General features: G+C 37.3%; 1 protein-coding gene across 9 annotated transcripts in view; it reads right to left on the bottom strand.

The window, feature by feature from the left end:
• Positions 1-23,504, bottom strand: part of RIC8B (RIC8 guanine nucleotide exchange factor B) — a 115,691-nt gene that overhangs the window by 68,636 nt on the left and 23,551 nt on the right. For all 9 annotated transcript variants that reach the window (XR_011076017.1, XR_011076015.1, XR_011076016.1 and 6 more), the window contains exon 3: positions 5,963-6,571. Coding sequence is in view for 5 of the 9 variants with exons in the window: in XM_068561244.1 (XP_068417345.1) it covers positions 5,963-6,571 (609 nt within the window). In the remaining 4 variants the exon portion in view is untranslated. The remainder of the gene's footprint in view (positions 1-5,962; positions 6,572-23,504) is intronic.

Genomic DNA, 23,504 nt, shown 5'->3' with positions numbered 1-23,504 from the left:
AGGTAGGGATTTAAATTCATTTCTAATTGATTAAAAAGCCCACCTTTTCCCCACTGCAATTCAGTGTTACCTGTATCATAAGTCAGTTGACTGTATATGTGTAGGTTTATTTCTAGATTCTTTATTCTATTAGTCTGTCTCAATAAATATTTGTTGAATGAGAGCTATCACTTAAAATGTCTTACTTAACAAAGGTCAGAGTGTACACTATTTCCTACTATTGGTTGTTCTGCTGGGTGACTTTACATAAACAATTTAAACTCTTTGATGTTTAGTGTCCTCATTTGTCAAATGAGATTAATGCTCCTCCTATCTTATACAGATGCTTGAAAGAGTAAATATAATTGCTCTTTTTAAAACAATATACACAGTTTATACAACTGTCATTTACTTCTTCATGAGCTTAGTTTTGATATCTTTAGGGCATCAACAGTCTCTCCTCTGTAATCCTACTATCTCCAAAGGTTGAGAAGGAAAAAAATCCCTAAGACAAAGAGAGGAGGAAGAAAGAGAAAGCAAGCAGGCTTGTGACAGTAGAAATCAAAATGAGATAACACTAAAAGAGAGGTAAAAACTCATGAAACTCTTTGGGATCTTTGTGGGGGGGGGGGGATCTTTTTATACAGGCTTTACTTCTTATTTATAGATTCCACTACTGTACTATTGCTTTCTTCTCCTGTGCAACCTGTGGAAGATTTTCACTTTTGTTTGGTAAAGGTATCAATATCCTCATACCTTTTCATTCAACGCTTCAATCGATCTAATCAATGCCTGAGAAAAAAGTCTGAAAGGAGAATACTTCACACCAATGAGTCCTAAACTGGTTTTGTTATCCCAGGGTAGTTCTCATTACTTCAAGAAGGTTTAGGAAACTTGTCCTATGAAAATTCAATTTCAATTCTACACAAAGTGAAACACAAATACACACTCACACACAAATGTACACACACACTCTTACTTGGAAATACAGCTATACATCAGGTAGTATTTCACCCTGTCTTACCCTAGCCATTTTGCAGTTATTTGTCCTACTAAATTGCGTATGTTCCTTACAGGCAAAGATTAAGTATTCCACCTCCACATCTTTTACATTTAACATGGTGCCGGGCATAAAGTAATAAATGCTTTTTTGAGTTAACTTACAAAAGGAAATATAAATGTTATAAAATAGTGTGCTGTATCTCCAAAAAGGCTAGAATCTGCTCTCTAAACAACATTATTAAATGTTTTAGGTTTCTAGAAAAATTAATAGTTTTGAAAATTTAAAAGGTATCATAAACTTTCCCTCCTCCCTGTCACTTTGGCTATTTCTCTTATATACTTCTACTATACAGATAGCAAACTGTATCACATTTAATTTCTCATAAAACAAGTATTCATTGAACACCTACTCTGTGCTAGGTATGTTGCTTAGCAGAAAGACTATGCCAGTGAGGTCAGACATACCCCCAAAGATCTAGAATATATGGCATTTGTAGCGTCTGTGCATTTCTGAGTTGATTCTTTTTTATTTTCAAACATATAGAAAATATACAGAAGAATAGTATATAATGTGACAGTTATATATCCATCTGTTTACATGTCTGATTTTCCTATGAGACTGTTAGTTCTCTGAGGGCAGAGATGCTTTATACTGCATCTTGTGTGCCTAATACAGAACTTTGCACATATTGGGCACTCAATAATAAATGTTTGTTGAAAAATGATTCAGTTAAAAAACATGGTACAGCGTGAAGCTTTATTTTTAATTAAATAATGTCAAGTCCTTTTTTCACACTTCCTTCAAAGTCTCTAAAATCATTATGGGGCTAATCTCTTCTGTTACAATGTGACATTCCCAATTAACTCCTATAGATACTCACTGTCTTATCTCACTCAGATAGCATCCTTTGACTACTCAGATACTTGCACTACTTCTCTGTTTGCACTTGGTTGTCTGGCTCTAACATGTGTGTTGGTCCTTGTATTTTCTCATTACATTGCATTGATACCTAGGAAGCACTGCAGAAGGGAATGTGTGCTAAGTAAGGGATCTCTAGAATAACATGCCTTCCTCCATGAACAGAGAGATTTAGCAAAGTGTTGAAGCAGGAAGAAGACAAGACCATTCCCATTAACTTTTCTAGAATTGATTTTGGGTCCTATAAAAGGAATAATTTGACTTTTTTAAACATACTACCTTCAGGAAAGGGAGAGAAAGAGGGAGGAAGGCCGGGAGACAGACTGACACCACATGTGGAAATAAGGCCAACTACATTTCCTAATGAATGGAAAGGAATCTCCGAATTAATCTGCTTGATGGCATTGGCTTCCAGGCAGGAATTTAACACTGAGGCATGAACCTAAAATGAACAAATCACACTAATTTACTAAACCTCAAAAAAAACCTAATTTTCTGTTTTTTTGTGAATTGTAAATGAACAGTCATAAAAATACCTACTGAAACAGTTAAAACCAAAACCAAACATCTGCATTTTCTGTGACAACTGAGTTGTAAAGTAGGTAAAGATTTTAAAAAGTGAAATGCCGGGTGTTTGAGAGCTGTAAACTAGCACTATTCTTCTGAAGGTCAGTTTGGTAGTACATACAAATTTAAATACATATGATATACACAAAAAACCCTAAAGTTTTGAAAAACCCTTTGGCCCATGAATTTCAGGAATTTATCTGCAAAGGTTTTACAACAAGAAAATTCACCGTGTATTACTATGTAAAACAGCAAACAATTGCAAACAATCCAAATCTTTACACATAGGGCATTTGTTAAAGGTTGATAGATCCTTATGAAGGAATACTCTTAAGTATTTTTATACATATACTTATGAGTATTCTTTCATGAAGATTTATTATCTTTAACAAATACGAGAAGAAAGTGGTTGTTAAAAATTTTTTTTGGTTGCAGAACTCTTTTTATACCCCAAATGAAATCTAGTTACAACCTAAATTTAAAGAAAAACAATAGCAACAGCAACAATCAAAGGTGCTGGGTTTTTTTGGCCACGCTGTGCAGCTTGTGGGGCATGTGCCATCTTAGTTCTCCTACCAGTGATCGAACCCCTACCCCCCTGGAGTGGGAGCACAGAGTCTTAACCACTGGACAGCCAGGGAAGTCCCCAAAGGCGCTCTTTTTAAAGAAAGTGTGGGGAACTTGAAACATTGTCCACTCATCCCCAGAGGTTACTCCTCGGAACATTATGACTTCAAGGAACACACTGTGTAATCCACTACTCTTCAAGAACATTTATTGTGAAAAAAAAAGCAAGATGATAAAATGACTGCATTTTTGTAAAAAGAAATATATATATATCTATATATATATACACACGTTTATATATTACACAATGAATAATGGTTAGAAAGATATAAATCAAAATGCAAACAGGGTTTATCTTTGAATGGTAGGTTTATAGGTAATTTGTATTTTCTTATTGCTCGTATGCTTTTTTCCCTTGGATCTGCAGTATTATTTAGCATGTATTATTTTCATAATAAGGAAAATATTATTTTTAAATCTATATTTTAAAGTTGGATTCTTCTGTACAGTAAGCTTTCCATATCCCTTTATTTCAGCTGGTATTTTAAGGTATTAACAATTCTTTAGATGCTTGCTCAACTAGAGAAAGATGTCTTTAATCTGACAGTCAAGGAGATATTAAAATTCAGGTAAATGGACCCTTAATGGCAAGTTTCTCTACATCCTTACTACAGATTTTCTTTATGCTAAGTTATGTATACCTCAATAAAAAGTACTCTATGTTCTTATTTCTGTGTCTTTCCACACGTTGTTCAATTTCTGAGAAATGTTTCATCCCCCCATTCAAATGGCCAAATCATTCTCAGTCTTCAGATCTCAGGAGAGACTTTTAGAGGTCTTCTCTATCAAGTATTCTCCATCATTGTACTGTTTCTCTCCTAGTACTTAACACAATTTAAATTATATATTTGTTTACTTATTACCTATATCACCAATAAAACTGAAGTCTGCAGAGACTATGTGTATTAGTTGCCAATATATTACACAACGCCTAGCATAATATCTGGCAATTGTTCATAAATATTTGTTGACTGACTGATTTACTAAATGCTTGCTAAAATTTGAATTTAGAGACTTATGGAGACTCAAGTGGTTTAAAATAACCTTTCCCACACTCTTGCCTAAGTGGGTTGGCAAGGTCCTGTTTTCAATACTGTTTACAATTTCTGATAACTTCAATAATAGCCCAGAGTCATATTAACTAGGCACATTTTACAATGCTTGTATAAAGTGATCCGTGACTCACAAGAGGTCTGTTGAGATGCCTGCTTCACGACTACTGATCCTCTATCATGTATCTTTTGGAAAATAAACATTCTATAATACAGAATAAGTATTTGCCACTTCAACATTTTCTGAAGCTTCTTCCAGCCCTGCTATTAATTATAATTGAAGCACACTAATTAGGGCTAATCTCAATATACTGATATTTATTACATATCATTCCATACATATGCTGATGTGTAGCCACTGAACTATAAACCCTTTCTGTCAGGAATCTGAAGAGCGTAGGCTACTATTTGGGGCACAATTTAAATAACAGGGGCTCCAACAATGGCAAACCAACAGTCTCAGAAGAGTTCTTGCAACTAAATGGAGAACTTAAAAACACCAAAACAAACAGTGTAAGAAAAATAACCATAGAAGGTACCAAATAAGCATAGAGACATAACATTTTAAATACTTCCAAATATTTGGTTTCAAAGCATAAATGGAGCATGTGGACTTTCCACATCTTTTTCTGCCAAGTCCCAGGAAAAACTGACCATACTTCAGTCATCTAAAACAGCTGTTAGGACTGATCTTCAAATATTTGGTTTCAAAATATAGACCTATTTGCACTTTAAAACTCAGATGCCTGCATACTCCTACTACAGCACTGCACTGAGATAATCCTTTCAAAGTAGGCTGCTGGCAAAACCAGATCTTTATTCATGGTGAGAACAGCTTCAAATGGACACAGCAAAATGTTAGCCTAAGTCCTAAAGTCAATTGTCAGAAAAGATAATTTGCTCTGCCACCAAAATACTTTTCTTTCTTTTCTTTTCTTTTCTTTTTAAGGCAGAGACTAAATTTTATGAGTTATTTAAGGTTAAAGAGAGAGGGTAAATGTGAAATGTTAAGATTCTAGAAGCAAGGGAAAAAGTTTATGTCCAGTTTACTTAAAATTGTTGACTTCCTTAAACTAAGCTTCTTATTTAGCATATTGTTCTTGTGGGTACTCAAATTTAAACTATCAAATCTGCCTCACTTTGGGTTGCTAGAAGGTCCAAGCCACAGAAAAGGATCTTAGTCTAGCAATAAGTCAAGTGGTTTAAAATAAACTTTCCCATATTCTGGTATAATTATACTTGTTTTCTAGGACTGTATATAAGCATGGCTATCTAGTTGTCCTACACTTCTGATAGTTATCTAACACTACAGAGTAACACGTTAGGAGACTAGGATGATAGGTGATAAACACAGTGTCTTTTACTCTACTGAGCAGACATCAATTCTGATTGATCAATTTCAACTTGCCTGAATATCTTTGTTTCTTTAAGACTGCAGGCAATGAAAATGCCTATACCTTTATGAATCACATTGTTTTGTTTCGCTTTAAATCCATCATTTAAACCTTGTTCCTGAAAGAGGCACTTAAAAAAAAAAAGACACATGATAGTACAAATCAGAAAAGGAACTATATTTGGCATCTAACAAAACAGTAGTCAATCTTCACCCTTTTCTTCTGATAAGTGTTACACAAATGGGAAGAATAAGAGTTATAATGGTTAAGAAATGTATCTTGAGTCATTTAAATGATTAATGAGGGAATTGGAAACTTTTTCCACCATTTCCCTTCTTAGCATTCCTCTCTGGCAGGCAGCTCTAAGGACACCCTAAACCAATGAAATTCCAAGTAGATAAGAATATTCTTCTCAACCTTACCTCTTTATGCACCTTCCAACTGTCTACCGTCACATTGAAGAGAGCTTTGAGGGCCTCAATGGCACAGTCTGTCTCCTGAGGTGAGAGAGGAGGTCCATTACGGTCTATGGCCGATTCATATTCATCGGTCCACTTGATGCTAAAGGCACTTTCCAAGATCTGGGTTAGCAGCGGTAGTCCTTGGAGCTCATAGCGCAATTGTGACCTGATGTCGGTGTGCAAAAGTGACAGGACGAAGAGCAAGCGCAAGTCAAAGCACTTAATGTCATTGATAAACTTTCGGTCCTTGCACTTTCTCAGGAGGTTACAGAGCTTTGCAGCAAGGTTAAGTTCCAGGCTGAGCTGCTGTGCCATCTGACTGTTGAACACTATGTTACAAAGACATTTTAATGACTCCACAATAACTGGGAACTCTGACACCTTCTCCAAAGAATCATCCGACTCATTTAGCTTGGCTAGTCGCAGCAGTATCTGCATATTTTCCTTAGTTGTTACAGGAACTAAAACCTTTTTGTCTCTGGAGAGAATGCGGAGAACTTCCAGGCAGGACACTTGACATGTTGTTGGGATGTCCTTTAAAAGGACTTTAAATATGCCTTCACAGAGTTTCTGAAAAACAAGAATGAGTATGAAAAAATCATTATTTGGCTTAAGTGATTTAAAACAGAATGTTTCTCTATCAATGTATTTAACTGCAGTTCTAAATCTGGCTAGAAAAGGTTTTTACTTTTTTAAAGTCACAGAATGTTAGAACTGAAAGAGACCTTATATTTGGTGTACTTCTTTTACTTTACAGATATGGAAATTGAGGGCCAGAAAGGTTAAGTTACTTGTATGGGGCCAGGGTGAATTAGTGGGGTAGCAACAGATAGAGTATAGGTTTCCTAATTTCCAGCCCAATATTCTTTCTATAAAATCACTTATTCTCTTTTTAACTGACTAGTTTCAAATATCTTATATGGCTTTGTTCTCAATGAATTTTTAACATCAGACTACACATACTATCAGGATAGAAGGTAATCATCTGAATCACAGCTGTTTCCTTCCTGGAAATAAAGATTAATGCCTTGAGAATTGGTTCACAATTGGCCACAAGTATAGGCTCTCATAAAAAGACTTAAAGAAGTCTGCATTTCTGCCCAGTTTCAGCTGTGCTATTTCTTCTGAGTAGTACTAATGCAGTAGTCCCATGTTTTATAAACCTTAGAACTCTCTTTAGCTAACGTGTAATAACATTTAATCATCAAGTGACCCCAGAGATCTTTTGCTGCCAACACTGATAAAAATTATTCCAAGTGTTGGGTTCCAAAGAGGGCTCAGCTAGCATATATGATGCCTTTGAGTCAACTGCAAAAAGGTGCCCCTCTCCAGGCTAACTGCAAAAAATGTTCCTACTGGGTAGACAAATTACAAAACAGCCCTCTTCCTCTGGGCAGCCCTGTGCCAGGACACATGGCTTGGGAAGCTCAGAGTGTGGGCAGGATCTTAAGCTTCCCTTTGTTCTCTTGGTGCAGGGCACAGATTACACAAATATATGTAGTAGTCCTGGTTCCAAATTTTGCTACCACTATCTCAGAAACAACTCTTTATTTGGACCCAAAGTGTACTCTATCTTGAATTTTTTGAAAAATAGTTATTTCTGTCATTGCCAAATTTAAGAACCACTGATAATTCTCTCAAAATTCAATGTCCAGCTTTCTTCTCCATAAACTGCAGATCTGGGTCTCTGAAGCTCAAACCTTGTATGTGCAGCAAGCAGGTATAACCATTCCACTGCTGACCATTTCTATACCCGTTACATTTTATTAAAATAACAGCAACAACAACTATGACCAATACAAGGTTTTACAAAGTTTCTATTAACCTATCATCAGACTTTGTAACTTTTTTAAAAAGAGGCTATCTGTGGGTCAAGCATTATGATCTTGGCAGGAATCCTAGGCCATGTGCATCTTCTCAGTACATCTGAGTCAAACAGCTATGGAAATGTCAATTTTATTTTTTATTTTTTTATAAATTTATTTATTTTATTTATTTATTTTTGGCTGCATTGGGTCTTTGTTGCTGTGCGCGGGCTTTCTCTAGGTGCGGTGAACGGGGGCTACTCTTCATTGCGGTGCATGGGCTTCTCATTGCGGCGGCTTCTCTTGTTGCAGAGCACGGGCTCTAGGCACGCAGGCTTCAGTAGTTGTGGCATGCAGGCTCAGTAGTTGTGGCATGCGGGCTCTAGAGTGCAGGCTCAGTAGTTGTGGTGCACGGGTTTAGTTGCTCCACGGCATGTGGGATCTTCCTGAACCAGGGCTCGAACCCATGTCCCCTGCATTGGCAGGCGGATTCTTAACCACTGCGCCACCAGGGAAACCCGGAAATGCCCATTTTAAATGTACTATGCTCTCTAGATGGAGGTGGGAAGGAAATTAACCTAACAAGCTAAAAAAAACTCTATCCCTGGGACTTCCCTGGTGGTCCAGTGGTTAAGATTCTGCACTCCCAATGCAGGGGGCCTGGGTTCGATCCCTGGTCAGAGAACTAGATCTCGCAGGCCACAACTAAGACCCGGGGCAGCCAGAAAAAAAAAAAAGGCACTCTATCCTTTAACATACCTGATAACTGGAAGGGACTTCCATTTAATGTTTTAATATCCTTGTTAAAGCATATTTTTCATGAATGCAGTTTTGGGGTGAAGGAAAGTATAATGTGCCTACTACTAAAAATATAAAAAATGGGAAATTTTCTCCAATTTCAGATCTTTCACATCCAAGACAAAAAAAAAGTACCTTCTACACACTATTTCCTATGTGGTATATTCCTGGGTGGTGGAGTTAAATAACCTTTGCTCCCATACAATTTTACTCAAGAGGGAAATTATCTACATTCCTAGTTAAGAAATACATAATAAATATGATATTATAAAATACTATATATGTGAATTTGGAGTTCTACATATCTAATAAAACACAGAAATCTTTAGCTCTTTTCTTTCTAAACCAAAAACAAGAGCAACAATAAAATCCAGAAAAAAAAAAATCTGTGGGTAATATGGCTTCCTTCTTCCTCCACCTTCAGACTCAAGAAAGAAAAAAAGCAAAATATGAATACAAACTGGCATAGCCAAGGCTATTAGCTAAATGGACTGTTAAACTCTGGGACATAAGAAGGCTACATAAAAGAAATTAGAGAGGCCTATAAAATTTATAGTTAAAAATTGCCTCATTTAAAGGCTTGTAGGAGATCAGCAACCGAGACTGTTTTAAGCACAGTTTTCAATCATAGTTGTTTTAAACTCATCATAGTTGATGTCATTTCTCATCACAGACTTGCCTCACATGACAACAGTTAGGTAGCTTTTTGCTGTAATGTCCCTTGAAAAGTAATACCACTTCTTGGACAATGACCCCTCCCTTTTTTGTATTACAACTTAAAAAAAATCAGACATAAAAATATAACAAAGGAATAGTTCAACAGACACACTCATCGCTGTACTCCATACCATCATTTCTCTTCAGAGAATATTATAAAGAACAAAGAACAAATAAACCATGTACCACAACTGGATGAATCAGAAAGTTTTGCTTTGCACATGAACACCAAGCAAGAACACTGAAGAGGTAGCATTCTTTACGACTGCTCCATCTGTTGAGTGCATGCGTGACTTCTATGTTTCAAAGGTGCTCCTGTTTCACCTTTATTTTGCCCTAATGTTATTTTCCTGTGCTATAACTTTTTTTCAGTTGATTTTACTCTTCCTAAAACATGCTCTGTTCTCTTCAAACACTTTCCATAGCTCCCTGTTGCCCACAGAATGCAGTTGAAATAAGCTGTGTCCCCTTTCCTACTGCTGTCTCCGTCACACACATACTCTCCTTCTCCTTTCTTTTCCAAGTGCTCCAAAGGGACTCCCAATCCCCTGACCATATGTCCTGAACCTTTCTCCTTCCATTCTCTCAGCATGGCCTACTCTGTCCCCATTTCCACCAGTCAGGACCCCACTCTTTTTCTAAGGTTTAATTTGAGGACTAAGGGGTCTAGAAGACTCCGAAGCCACTCCCTCATTTGCTCTCTTTCTATATAGCACTTAGTTCCAACAAGCACTTAGTTCCTTTTTACAGAGTGAGCTGTTGGGGCATCTCACTCCTTTTCCAGGCTCCTTGAGAACAGAGGCTATGTTTCATCTGTATCCCAGTGGCTGGCCCAAGTGTGCTACAGCTGTCTTTAAGTGCAAGATAACCACAGACTCCCAAAGATTACCAGCTTTAAAGTCTACCACCTGACTCTCCAGCCCCTTCCAAAGAATAACTCCTTTGTATTCCACCACCAACCACCTCTCACTATCGTCCACCCTGCTTTTTGAGTTTTCTCTTTCATATTATTCCCCGATCAAACCCTCCTCTCTAGTTGTATTCCTTTCGAATTATCTCATATAGAGCTTTTTTGCTTTCTTACCGTCTCCCCTCTACCTGCATGAGTCCTTCTCCCTCTTTGACTATTTAAGTTTTAACCATTCTCCAAAGCTAAGCTTAAAATTAACTTTTGATATAAAGTTCTTCCTAACCACTTCAGCCCCCAACATTCTTCCCTTCCAAGGAACACCCAAACCAAAATTTGTAGCAATCATTGGTGCTTAGTACATTCTTTCTGTTTTCTTTTTATGAGTTTGCCTCAACTACTAAAAGCTCTCTGAAGGTGGAAAGCACATCTTTCTTTTATGAGAGAAGAAAATGTACCATAGTGGCTTTTGAATCAGAAAAACCTGGTTTTAATACCCAGCTTTACCACTGTGTGATTCAGACATGTTATTTTACTTCTCTGAGTCTCACTTTCTCATTTGTAAAATGGGAATAATATCACTTACTTCTCAGAGGGCTGTTGTGAAATAGACTCTGGGGTGTAATAAGCACTCTTTGAATTGTGACTATTATTGTTTTATTTAGCATAATCCTTGTAGCCCTCAGCAGAGCAACTAGAACACAGTAAGCACCCAAAATATAAACTGACTGTACTAAGAAGTTCCCTGAATTTAAAGCATTAGTAGAAGTCTATTAATGCTGTCTTGACACTTCTCCTTTCTAAGACGGAAACAGAGAAGTAGTAAAGGCTATTCTTGTGATTGTACTGGTAGGATGGTTTGCCCCGTGGCATAAAATAGTCTTTTCATACAAGCAGCAGAAATTATTTGTCTTCATATAAAGTTCTTTTTTCTGAAGAGTTTAAATTACTTAAATATATATGTTCTTTAAAATGTAAAATGCATCAAACTACTGAAGAAAATAGAAAAAACATTCATAATTATACTACCTAGTATATTTTATATGCAGCTGACAGAAGGATTTATCCTTAGTCAATCTATTTGAGTATCAGTAACATGCATATTACTTCAGCCCACAGTCACAATCATCATGTGTATATAATCTTGTTTCCTGTCTTAAATTTAATTTTTAATGTAATTATAAGCATTTTCCACATTGCTATAGAGCCCTTATAAACATAATTTTAACTTGATGCAATATTAAATACGACTCCTGCTCTCAATAATCTTTAGCATGAAATACAGCAGAGTTCAGAAAAAGCAGTGGACTTAGCATCAGAAGGGATGACTTCCTAATTTTAATAATTATAGTAATATTATTTGCTTATGTGCTTTATAGTTTACAAAAAAAACTTTCATGTATGTTCCTCAATCTAAGAAATGCTTACTGAACATTTACTATATGATTCTTTAAATGACTGCCTAAGGACACAACTAAGAAGTAGAAGGCCAGGACTCAACTGAGATCATCTGACTCCAGTGTGATTTCCACTATAAGTCCATGATCATACTATAGCTGTCTCTCATTTGTTAACTGTGACCTTCAGCATGTCACTTTATTAGGTTTTCTTCTTCCTCTATAACATGCATTAAAACTCTTTAAGGCAATCTTCTTCCAGCTCCAGAATGGTAGGCTTTTCACTATGAATCTGTAAAACTAGGATTAGCTTTGGCTTTAACTATGAAACAAGCAAAACATGCTATGATGTGTATGTGAGGATTCAAATGATCTATCATGATTTATATATTGTCCTAAAAGTATATAATTGATGTATTGATTTCTAAAAATATTTTTAAAAAAAGAAAAGTCATTTTATTTTTTTTTCCCCCTAGTTTTATTGATTTGAGATCTCTCCGTCTTTTTCTTAATGAGTCTGGCTAATGGTTTATCAATTTTGTTTATCTTCTCAAAGAACCAGCTTTTAGTTTTATTCACCTTAGCTATTGTTTCCTTCATTTCTTTTTCATTTATTTCTGATCTGATCTTTATGATTTCTTTCCTTCTGCTAACTTTGGGTTTTTTTATTTGTTGTTCTTCTTCTTTCTCTAATTGCTTTAGGTGTAAGGTTAGGTTGTTTATTTGAGATGTTTCTTGTTTCTTGAGGTAGGCTTGTATAGCTATAAACTTCCCTCTTAGAACTGCTTTTGCTGCATCCCATAGGTTTTGGATTGTCGTGTTTTCATTGTCATTTGTCTCTAGATATTTTTTGATTTCCTCTTTGATTTCTTCAGTGATCTCTTGGTTATTTAGTAGTGTTTAGCCTCCATGAGTTCGTGTTTTTTATGTTTTTTTCCCTGTAATTGATTTCTAATCTCATAGTGTTGTGGTCAGAAAAGATGCTTGATATGATTTCAATTTTCTTAAATTTACCAAGGCTTGATTTGTGACCCAAGATGTGATCTATCCTGGAGAATGTTCCGTGCGCACTTGAGAAGAAAGCGTAATCTGCCATTTTTGGATGGAATGTCCTATAAATATCAATTAAATCTATCTGGTCTATTGTGTCATTTAAAGCTTCTGTTTCCTTATTTATTTTCATTTTGGATGATCTGTCCACTGGTGTAAGTGAGGTGTTAAAGTCCCCCACTATTACTGTGTTATTGTCAATTTCCTCTTTTACAGCTGTTAGCAGTTGCCTTATGTATCGAGGTGCTCCTATGTTGGGTGCATATATATTTATAATTGTTACATCTTCTTCTTGGATTGATCCCTTGATCATTATGTAGTGTCCTTCCGTGTCTCTTGTAACATTCTTTATTTTAAAGTCTATTTTATCTGATATGAGTATTGCGACTCCAGCTTTCTTTTGATTTCCATTTGCATGGAATATCTTTTTCCATCCCCTCACTTTCAGTCTGTATGTGTCCCTAGGTCTGAAGTGGGTCTCTTGTAGACAGCATATACATGGGTCTTTTTTTTGTATCCATTCAGCAAGCCTGTGTCTTTTGGTTGGAGCATTTAATCCATTCACGTTTAAGGTAATTATCGACATGTATGTTCCTATTACCATTTTCTTAATTGTTTTGGGTTTGTTTTTGTAGGTCCTTTTGTTCTCTTGTGTTTACCACTTAGAGAAGTTCCTTTAGCATTTGTTGTAGAGCTGGTTTGGTGGTGCTGAATTCTCTTAGCTTTTGCTTGTCTGTAAAGCTTTTGATTTCTCCATCGAATCTGAATGAGATCCTTGCTGGGTAGAGTAATCTTGCTTGTAGGTTCTTCCCTTTCATCACTTTAAGTATATCATGCCACTCCCTTCTGGCTTGTAGAGTTTCTGCTGAGAAATCAGCTGTTAACCTTATGGGAGTTCCCTTGTATGTTATTTGTCGTTTCTCCCTGGCTGCTTTCAATAATTTTTCTTTGTCTTTAATTTTTGTCAATTTGATTACTATGTGTCACGGCGTGTTTCTCCTTGGGTTTATCCTGTATGGGACTTGCTGCGCTTCCTGGACTTCGGTGGCTATTTCCTTTCCCATGTTAGGGAAGTTTTCGACTATAATCTCTTCAAATATTTTCTTGGGTCCTTTCTCTCTCTCTTCTCTTTCTGGGACCCCTATAATGTGAATGTTGTTGCATTTAATGTTGTCCCAGAGGTCTCTTAGGCTGTCTTCATTTCTTTTCATTCTTTTGTCTTTATTCTGTTCTGCAGCAGTGAATTCCACCATTCTGTCTTCCAGGTCACTTATCTGTTCTTCTGCCTCAGTTATTCTGCTATTGATTCCTTCTAGTATATTTTTCATTTCAGTTATTGTACTGTTCATCTCTGTTTGTTTGTTCTTTAATTCTTCTAGGTCTTTGTTAAACATTTCTTGCATCTTCTCGATCTTTGCCTCCATTGTTTTTCCGAGGTCCTGGATCATCTTCAGTATCATTATTCTGAATTCTTTTTCTGGAAGGTTTCCTATCTCCACTTCATTTAGTTGTTTTTCTGGAGTTTTATCTTGTTCCTTCATCTGGTCCATAGCCCTCTGCCTTTTCATCTTGTCTACCTTTCTGTGAATGTGGTTTTTGTTCCACAGGCTGCAGGACTGTAGTTCTCCTTGCTTCTGCTGTCTGCCCTCTGGTGGATGCGGCTATCTAAGAGGCTTGTGCAGGTTTCCTGGAAAGGTCAAGTTTTATATACAAAGAAAATGTGTTTGCTTAAAATACAGACACAGTCTACTGTACTCTGGCAACCAAAAGAGGTAGTTAGAAAACACTTTAAAAAAACTAATTAATTAATTAATTAATTTTTGGCTGCGTTGGGTCTTCGTTGCTGCGCGTGGGCTTTCTCTAGTTGTGGCCAGCAGGGGCTACTCTTCGTTGTGGTATGTGGGCTTCTCATTGCGGTGGCTTCTCTTGTTGCGGAGCATGGGCTCTAGGTGCGTGGGCTTCAGTAGTTGTGGCGCATGGGCTTAGTTGCTCCGCGGCCTGTGGGATCTTCCTGGACCAGGGCTTAAACCTGTGTCCCCTGCATTGGCAGGCAGATTCTTAACCACTGCACCACCAGGGAAGTTCCCAGAGAACACTTTTGAGACAAGTACTACTGAAAAGTATCTGCAGATTGGTGCCAGTTCACAAACTGTTTGTTCCCAGACCATGCTGAGATAGGTTCGTAAGTTGAGATAGGTATAAAAAGTTGAAAGTATGTATTCAGAAACCCTTATAGTGATTTGACTTTGCTATGACATCCAAGGATGTGATTATTTCTTTAATGATTCATCTTTATTGTATTTTTTAAAGTAGTGGTCCAGCACAAATTAGGGAAAAATTAACAAACAAACAAAAAACTTGGTCCTTCATCACAAATAATGTGAGAAGCACTGTTCTAGTGAATGCATTTTATCCTGTATAAGTTTTCTTCTAGTATATAATCAAGGCAGAAAAACTAACTAAGATCCCAGACTAATGAGGAAATAATATAAAGCCTCATAAACATACTTCCTAAGACTTTGTTTAATTGTTAGGCATTGTGGTGAAAAGTGATAGATGTCCATCAAAATCCATTCTCCCTTTCTTAAACAGTAACAGAACTGTGGCAAGTCTCATGGCTGCCTAGCTACAGCACGCTCCTCAGCTCTTCTTCATGGTCATATGACTGAGCTCTTGCTGGAATGTGTGTGGACACACTGTATGCCCTTTTCAGGTTTGGGTCATTAAGACAGCGGGCATGCCTTCTCCCTTTTCTTGTCCCCTTCTGCAGCCCAGAACCTGGAAGTGGCAGCCCCAGTATAGGCTAGAACAACGCTCAACGGCAAAGCATGACTTGACAAACTTATAAAGAAACTGGGTCACTGAATAAACACATGGAGCTGACCTACTCATCTGCATAGTTGATCACCTCAGGACTGTTACTTGGAAAGGTAATAAACACCTATAGTCCTTAAATCACTTCTTTCCTGGGGTCCCTTCGTTGCAACAACTTAGCTTTAAATTTAAATAAGAATGCACCTTTGAAATATGATGCCCCATTGATGCTCCATCCAGAACCTCTTATACCATCATTCCATAAGTAACAGAAATTATATTTTGCCTCAATGATTAAGCAACTACTCTCTATATCTAATACCAAGAGTTAGACCAACTTGGCCTGGTCGTGCCAAGTTGTTCAGTTGCTCATTGTTCAGTTGTTCATCTATTCGCTCATTAAGAACTCACCAAGTGTCTATTTAATAAAGCCAAGATAAAATAGGTATGATAGTAGCTACTTCATAGGGTTGTTGGGGGAATTAAATGAGATAATGTGTATGTGCTACCTTAGAATAAAATAAATACTAAATAAATTTATGTGCACATACATTGTAACTACAATGTAGGTGCTATATATATAGTATTACCATACAGTTTAGTAAGAGGCTACATGGTATAATAGAGAATATGAGTTGCCAAGTTAGACAGCCTTCACTTTGCTATTTATTACCTGTGAGATCTGGGCACGTTATTTGTTTTTTCTGAGCATAAGGTTCGTTACGTGTGAAATGGGATAATACCCTATGTATTACAGTGTTGTTTATTAAATGAGAAGATGGTACACAGTAACAGGCAAAATTGTACATTTCTAAGAACAAGACCTCTAATTAAACATCTCAGCCAATAGCAGTTATCTTGAAGGAGGCTTGTTTTCTGATTGAAATAATAAGTCTACATGTACATTTGACATCTAGTTTTCTCTCCAACAACAGTGCTTACCAAAAGGATTTAATGTACAGAGGTTTTAAAAAATCTTTATTATTAGTTGGTGAAATTCAGGTAAAGATTCATAAATTAACTTAGAGTAAAAATGGGCCAATGACTAGGGACTTCCCTGGTGGCCCAATGGTAAAGAATCTGCCTTCCAGTGCAAGGGACGCAGGTTCGATCCCTGGTCAGGGAACTAAGATTCCACATGCCACGGGGCAACTAAGCCCACGTGCCACAACTACTGAGCTCGTGTGCCTCAACGAAGAGAGCCCGTGTGCCACAAACTACAGAGCCGACGCGCTCTGGACCCTGTGTGCCACAACTACAGAGCCCACGCACCACAACTAGAGAGAAGCTCACACGCCTCAATGAAGACCCTGCGTGCCGCAAGTAAGACCTGAGCCGCAACTAAGACCCGATGCAGCCAAAAAAAAAAAAAAATGTGCCAATGACTGAACAACCAAATAAAAAAATGAAACAACAGTGAACAGAGAAAGTGAACACTGCAAAAGACAAGGACTAAACTAAAGTCTGTTTTATTTATAAGAAACAGGAAAATGCAGTAACTTTCTAGTTCAAGTTGGAAAGAGGGGCAGAGTACATACATAGCACAGGCAGTGAGTTCAACTTGGCAGTAGCCCTACCATAACTACAGGCCAGAAAAGAGTCAAAGAGCCAAAAAAAAAAAAAAAAATGAGAGTAATTTCCAGAATCAGAATATTAAGAGTTATAAAGGGCTGTAATGACTACTTAATATCAACAAACACTAGCAGTGCAAAAGGTTCTACTAAAAAAATGGGTTTTGTGGGAGAAGAAGTCTGGGAAACTTATAAGACTTATTAAAACATTAAAGATTCTCAGAATAACTATGAAAAAGAAACCTGTTTAACTTTAAAAGCTGATATTTCCTTTATTTATTTGAATCCTTTCAGAAAACAATACCTAATAACATACACAGCATTAGGGGATATTTATTTTATAGATATGAAAACTGACTACCATGGAGGCTAAATGATTTGCTTAAGGTAGCACGGAAAGCTACAATTGGAAAGGGGACTAAGATTATTATTTGACTCCCAGTCCTACTCTCTTTTCATTGTACTGATATCTGGTGATGAAATAAATAAAAAACGAGTGTTCCAACATTCAAAGCAATTCTGGGATAAGCTAGGTCTGTGAAAGGAATTACTGAGGAATGATTTTTTTCTCCTTAAATAAAGAGACTTAAGCCCTTAAACATGGTTCTACTTCTTCTTATTATTATTTAATGTTTCTGTTCTTCTATTGTAGTGGGAGTGAAATACCTATCCTTACAGTCTACCACTTTCTCTTTAGTAAGAATGGATTCCCCATCCCACCCCCACTTTGTTGTCCATTATGTCTACAACGTTAGCCACATGCTTGATTTATGCTCTCACTGCAATCAACCAGTGCTCCTATAGTGATGGGATAAGGACCCTGCTCTTAAAATAGGCACATCCGGGAGATATGGCACAGTGCCAGGGATACTTAAAGTCACAGGACAATCCTTGTGCATCCTCTTTAACGACTGTTTTACGGAAAGATTTATCAAAGGTGGGGGTGGGGAAATTTCTACATAAAAATAAACAAATGTGTTAAAACTCACAATACAGGGCTTCCCTGGTGGCGCAGTGGTTGAGAATCTGCCTGCCAATGCAGGGGACACGGGTTCGAGCCCTGGTCTGGGAAGATCCCACATGCCACGGAGCAACTGGGCCCGTGAGCCACAATTACTGAGCCTGCGCATCTGGAGCCTGTGCTCCGCAACAAGAGAGGCCGCGATGGTGAGAGGCCCGCGCACCGCGACGAAGAGTGGTCCCCACTTGCCGCAACTAGAGAAAGCCCTCGCACAGAAACGAAGACTCAACACAGTCATAAATAAATAAATAAATAAATAAAAGAACGTGAATTTCTAAAAAAAAAAAAAAACTCACAATACAAAAAGTCACATGAATTTTTAAGATAAAAATTCAAATGTGAAAGCAATTTTACAGTTAAGGCAGGATCCCTTGAATGATGCCTCCCTGGTTTCTCAAGGTTATGCCTACATTCTTCTCTGATGGATGTCACTGGATATATAGTCCACATGGATCTAATTTTAGTTCTTAACTGGAGCTGAAGGTCAACCACCTAAATCTGATAGTTCTAAACTTTTGCCCTCTGCGTACAGCAATATTGAGTGTGTGTGTGCACGCGTGCACACTCGCACAAGACAGAAAAAGAGGTATTAAATTCTAGAATAAGCTTACTATAATCAAGTTAGAACAATGCTGTGAGTTCCAGAAGACAGACCTATCAAAAAAATTGTATTTTACAAAAACATTAAACAATTAATGACTTACTGCCAGGATCTACAATGCGCTTTTAAGAAAGGTTAGAGAGGATTCTGGAGGTCAAATTTAGAATTTCTTTATAAAAATCTGATGATGAGATTTTCTAAATGAATATTCACGCAGCTGGTTTCATTTATATTTAGTTTAATATTCTATCTATACACTTTGGGGGTTTTATTCCTACTTGTAGTATGGGAGGCAACAGTAATTGCCCCTTTTTATTTAATGAATACTGTCCTTGTGAATGGGGTTTTTTCCTCACTTCCTAAATTTCACCTTTAGTTCCCCTTCTTGCACATGTACATTTTTTTCAGTAATACAATCCTTCTGGCTATGTTCTGTATCATGGTGATTCTGCCAAAAGACTGAAAAGAGAGTTCAGAGTAACAACAATTATGTAAGTTTGGCTCACGTTTCTTTGCTAATTAGCAATCCTGAGAAAGACATGATGCATCATCAAGAGTTCATTAACAGATGCGAAAGACAGCTTAGGTGTAAATGAAAACTTAAAAACCAATCAGCTACCCTTCTTTTCTTGACTGAGGGCAGAAATGGGCATGTCAAAACTTTTAATTTCTCTTCAAACATAGTACCAGCCAAATCTGCTTCTCTTACTACTTAAGCAGGAGTCTTTATTTTCAGAAAGCCCTCTTCTCCACTACCGACGCAAAACATGTATTAATACTGACAAATACAGAAGTATTATCATTTCTTGCATTTTAATTAGCCAAATGAAGGAAATTATCTCATTTAATCTTTACTGATTTCGTAGTCAAGTTATAGTTTTTTCTTAATTCTATTAATTTTACTTTATATATATATATATATATATATTTAACATCTTTATTGGAGTATAACTGCTTTGCAATGGTGTGTTAGTTTCTGCTCTATCACAAAGTGAATCAGGTATACGTATACATATATCCTCATATTGCCTCCCTCTTGCATCTCCCACCCACCCTCCCTAACCCACCACTCTAGGTGGTCACAAAGCACTGAGCTGATCTCCCTGTGCTATGCAGCTGCTTCCCACTAGCTATCTGTTTTACATTTGGTAATGTATATGTGTCCACGCCACTCTCTCACTTCGTCCCAGCTTACCCTTCCCCCTCCCTGTGTCCTCAGGTCCATTCTCTACGTCTGCGTCATTATTCCTGTCCTGACCCTAGGTTCTTCAGAAAGTTTGTTTTTTTTTTTAGATTCCATATATATGTGTTAGTATACAGTATTTGTTTTTCTCCTTCTGACTTACTTCACTCTGTATGACAGACTCTAGGTCCATCCACCTCACTACAACTAACTCAATTTCGTTTCTTTTTATGGCTGAGTAATATTCCATTGTATATATGTGCCACATCTTCTTTATCCATTCATCTGTCCATGGACACTTAGGTTGCTTCCATGTCCTGGCTATTGTAAATAGAGCTGCAATGAACACTGTGATACATGACTCTTTTTGAATTACGGTTTTCTCAGGGTATACGCCCAGCAGTGGGATTGCTGGGTCATATGGTAGTTCCATTTTCAATTTTTTAAGGGACCTCCATACTGTTCTCCATAGTGGCTGTATCAATTTACATTCCCACCAACAGTGCAAGAGGGTTCCCTTTTCTCCACACCCTCTCCAGCATTTATTGTATGTAGACTTTTTGATGATGGCCATTCTGACTGGTGTGAGGTGATACCTCACTATAGTTTTGCATTTCTCTAATGATTAGTGATGCTGAGCATCCTTTCATGTGTTTGTTGGCAATCTGTATATCTTCTTTGGAGAAATGTCTATTTAGGTCTTCTGCCCATTTTTGGATTGGGTTGTTTGTTTTTTTTGTTATTGAGTTGCATGAGCTGCTTGTATATTTTGGAGATTAATCCTTTGTCAGTTGCTTCGTTTGCAAATATTTTCTCCCATTCTGAGGGTTGTCTTTGCGTCTTGTCTATGGTTTCCTTTGCTGTGCAAAAGCTTTTAAGTTTCATTAGGCCCCATTTGTTTATTTTTGTTTTTCTTTCCATTTCTCTAGGAGGTGGGTCAAAAAAGATCTTGCTGTGATTTATGACATAGACTGTTCTGCCTATGTTTTCCTCTAAGAGTGTTATAGTGTCTGGCCTTACATTTAGGTCTTTAATCCATTTGGAGTTTACTTTTGTGTATGGTGTTAGGGAGTGTTCTAATTTCATTCTTTTACATGTAGCTGTCCAGTTTTCCCAGCACCACTTATTGAAGAGGCTGTCTTTTCTCCACTGTATATTCTTGCCTCCTTTATCAAAGATAAAGTGACCATATGTGCGTGGGTTTGTCTCTGGGCTTTCTATCCTGTTCCATTGATCTATATTTGTTTTTCTGCCAGTACCATACTGTCTTGATAACTGTAGCTTTGCAGTATAGTCTGAAGTCAGGGAGCCTGATTCCTCCAGCTCCATTTTTCTTTTTCAAGATTGCTTTGGCTATTCGGGGTCTTTTGTGTTTCCATACAAATTGTGAAATTTTTTGTTCTAGTTCTCTGAAAAATGCCATTGGTATTTTGATAGGGATTGCACTGAATCTGTAGATTGTTGGGTAGTATAGTCATTTTCACAACGTTGATTCTTCCAATCTAAGAACATTGTATATGGCTCCATCTGTTTGTATCATCTTTAATTTCTTTCATCAGTGTCTTATAGTTTCCTGCATACAGGTCTTTTGTTTCCTTAGGTAGGTTTATTCCTAGGTATTTTATTCTTTTTGTTGCAATGGTAAATGGGAGTGTTTCCTTAATTTCTCTTTCAGATTTTTCATCATTAGTGTATAGGAATGCAAGAGATTTCTGTGCATTAATTTTGTATCCTGCTACTTTACCAGATTCATTGATTAGCTCTAGTAGTTTTCTGGTGGCACCTTTAGGATTCTCTATGTATAGTATCATGTCCTCTGCAAACAGTGACAGCTTTACGTCTTCTTTTCCGATTTGGATACCTTTTATTCCTTTTTCTTCTCTGATTGCTGTGGTTAAAACTTCCAAAACTATGTTGAATAATAGTGGTGAGAGTGGGCAACCTTGTCTTGTTCCTGATCTTAGTGGAAATGGTTTCAGTTTTTCACCATTGAGAACGATGTGGGCTGGGGTTTGTCATATATGGCCTTTATTATGTTGAGGTAAGTTCCCTCTATGCCTACTTTCTGGAGGGTTTTTATCATAAATGGGTGTTGAATTTTGTCAAAAGCTTTTTCTGCATCTATTGAGATGATCATATGGTTTTTCTCCTTCAATTTGTTAATATGGTGTATCACACTGACTGATTTGCGTATACTGAAGAATCCTTGCATTCCTGGGATAAACCCCACTTGATCATGGTGTATGATCCTTTTAATGTGCTGTTGGATTCTGTTTGCTAGTATTTTGTTGAGGATTTTTGCATCTATGTTCATCAGTGATATTGGCCTGTAGTTTTCTTTGTGACATCTTTGTCTGGTTTTGGTATCAGGGTGATGGTGGACTCGTAGAATGAGTTTGGGAGTGTTCCTCCCTCTGTGATATTTTGGAAGAGTTTGAGAAGGATAGCTGTTAGCTCTTCTCTAAATGTTTGATAGAATTCACCTGTGAAGCCATCTGGTCCTGAGCTTTTGTTTGTTGGAAGATTTTTAATCACAGTTTCAATTTCAGTGCTTGTGATTATTGGTCTGTTTATATTTTCTATTTCTTCCTGGTTCAGTCTTGGAAGGTTGTGCTTTTCTAAGAATGTGTCCATTTCTTCCAGGTTGTCCATTTTATTGGCATATAGTTGCTTGTAGTAATCTCTCATGATCCTTCGTATTTCTGCAGTGTCAGTTGTTACTTCTCCTTTTTCATTTCTAATTCTGTTGACTTGAGTCTTCTCCCTTCTTTTCTTGATGAATCTGGCTAATGATTTATCAATTTTGGCTATCTTCCCAAAGAACCAGCTTTTAGTTTTCTTGATCTTTGCTATTGTTTCCTTCATTTCTTTTTCATTTATTTCTGATCTGATCTGTATGATTTCTTTCCTTTTGCTAACTTTGGGGGTTTTTTGTTCTTCTTTCTTTAATTGCTTTAGGTGTAAGGTTAGGTTGTTTATTTGAGATGTTTCTTGTTTATTTATTTATTCATTTTTGGCTGTGTTGGGTCTTCATTGCTCCATGCAGGCTTTTTCTAGTTGTGGAGAGCGGGTGCTACTCTTCGTTGTGGTGCACGAGCTTCTCATTGCGGTGGCTTCTCTTGCTGTGAAGTACAGACTCTAGGTGCACGGGCTTCAGTACTTGTGGCTTGCGGGCTCTAGACAGCAGGCTCGGCAGTTGTGGTGCACAGGCTTATTAGTTGCTCCGCAGCATGTGGGGTCTTCCCAGACCAGGGCTCGAACCCACGTCCCCTGGATTGGCAGGCGGATTCTTAACCACTGTGCCACCAGGGAAGTCCTGTTTCTTGTTTCTTGAGGTAGGACTGTATTGCTAAAAATTTCCCTCTTAGAACTGCTTTTGCTGCATCCCGTAGGTTTTGGGTCGTCGTGTATTCACTGTCATTTGTTTCTAGGTATTTTTTGATTTCCTCTGATTTCTTCAGTGATCTCTTGGTTATTTAGCAGTGTATCATTTACTCTCCATGTGTTTGTATATTTTACAGATCTTTTTTTCCTGTAATTGATATCTAGTCTCATAGCGCTGTGGTCGGAAAAGATATGATCTATCCTGGAGAATGTTCCATGAGCACTTGAGAAGAAAGTGTATTCTGTTGTCTTTGG

Source organism: Eschrichtius robustus, chromosome 13, assembly GCF_028021215.1.
Source record: "Eschrichtius robustus isolate mEscRob2 chromosome 13, mEscRob2.pri, whole genome shotgun sequence".
Taxonomy (NCBI): Eukaryota; Metazoa; Chordata; class Mammalia; order Artiodactyla; family Eschrichtiidae; genus Eschrichtius; species Eschrichtius robustus.
The sequence above is the reverse complement of the archived record's forward strand: the minus strand, read 5'-3'. Positions and strand labels throughout refer to the sequence as shown.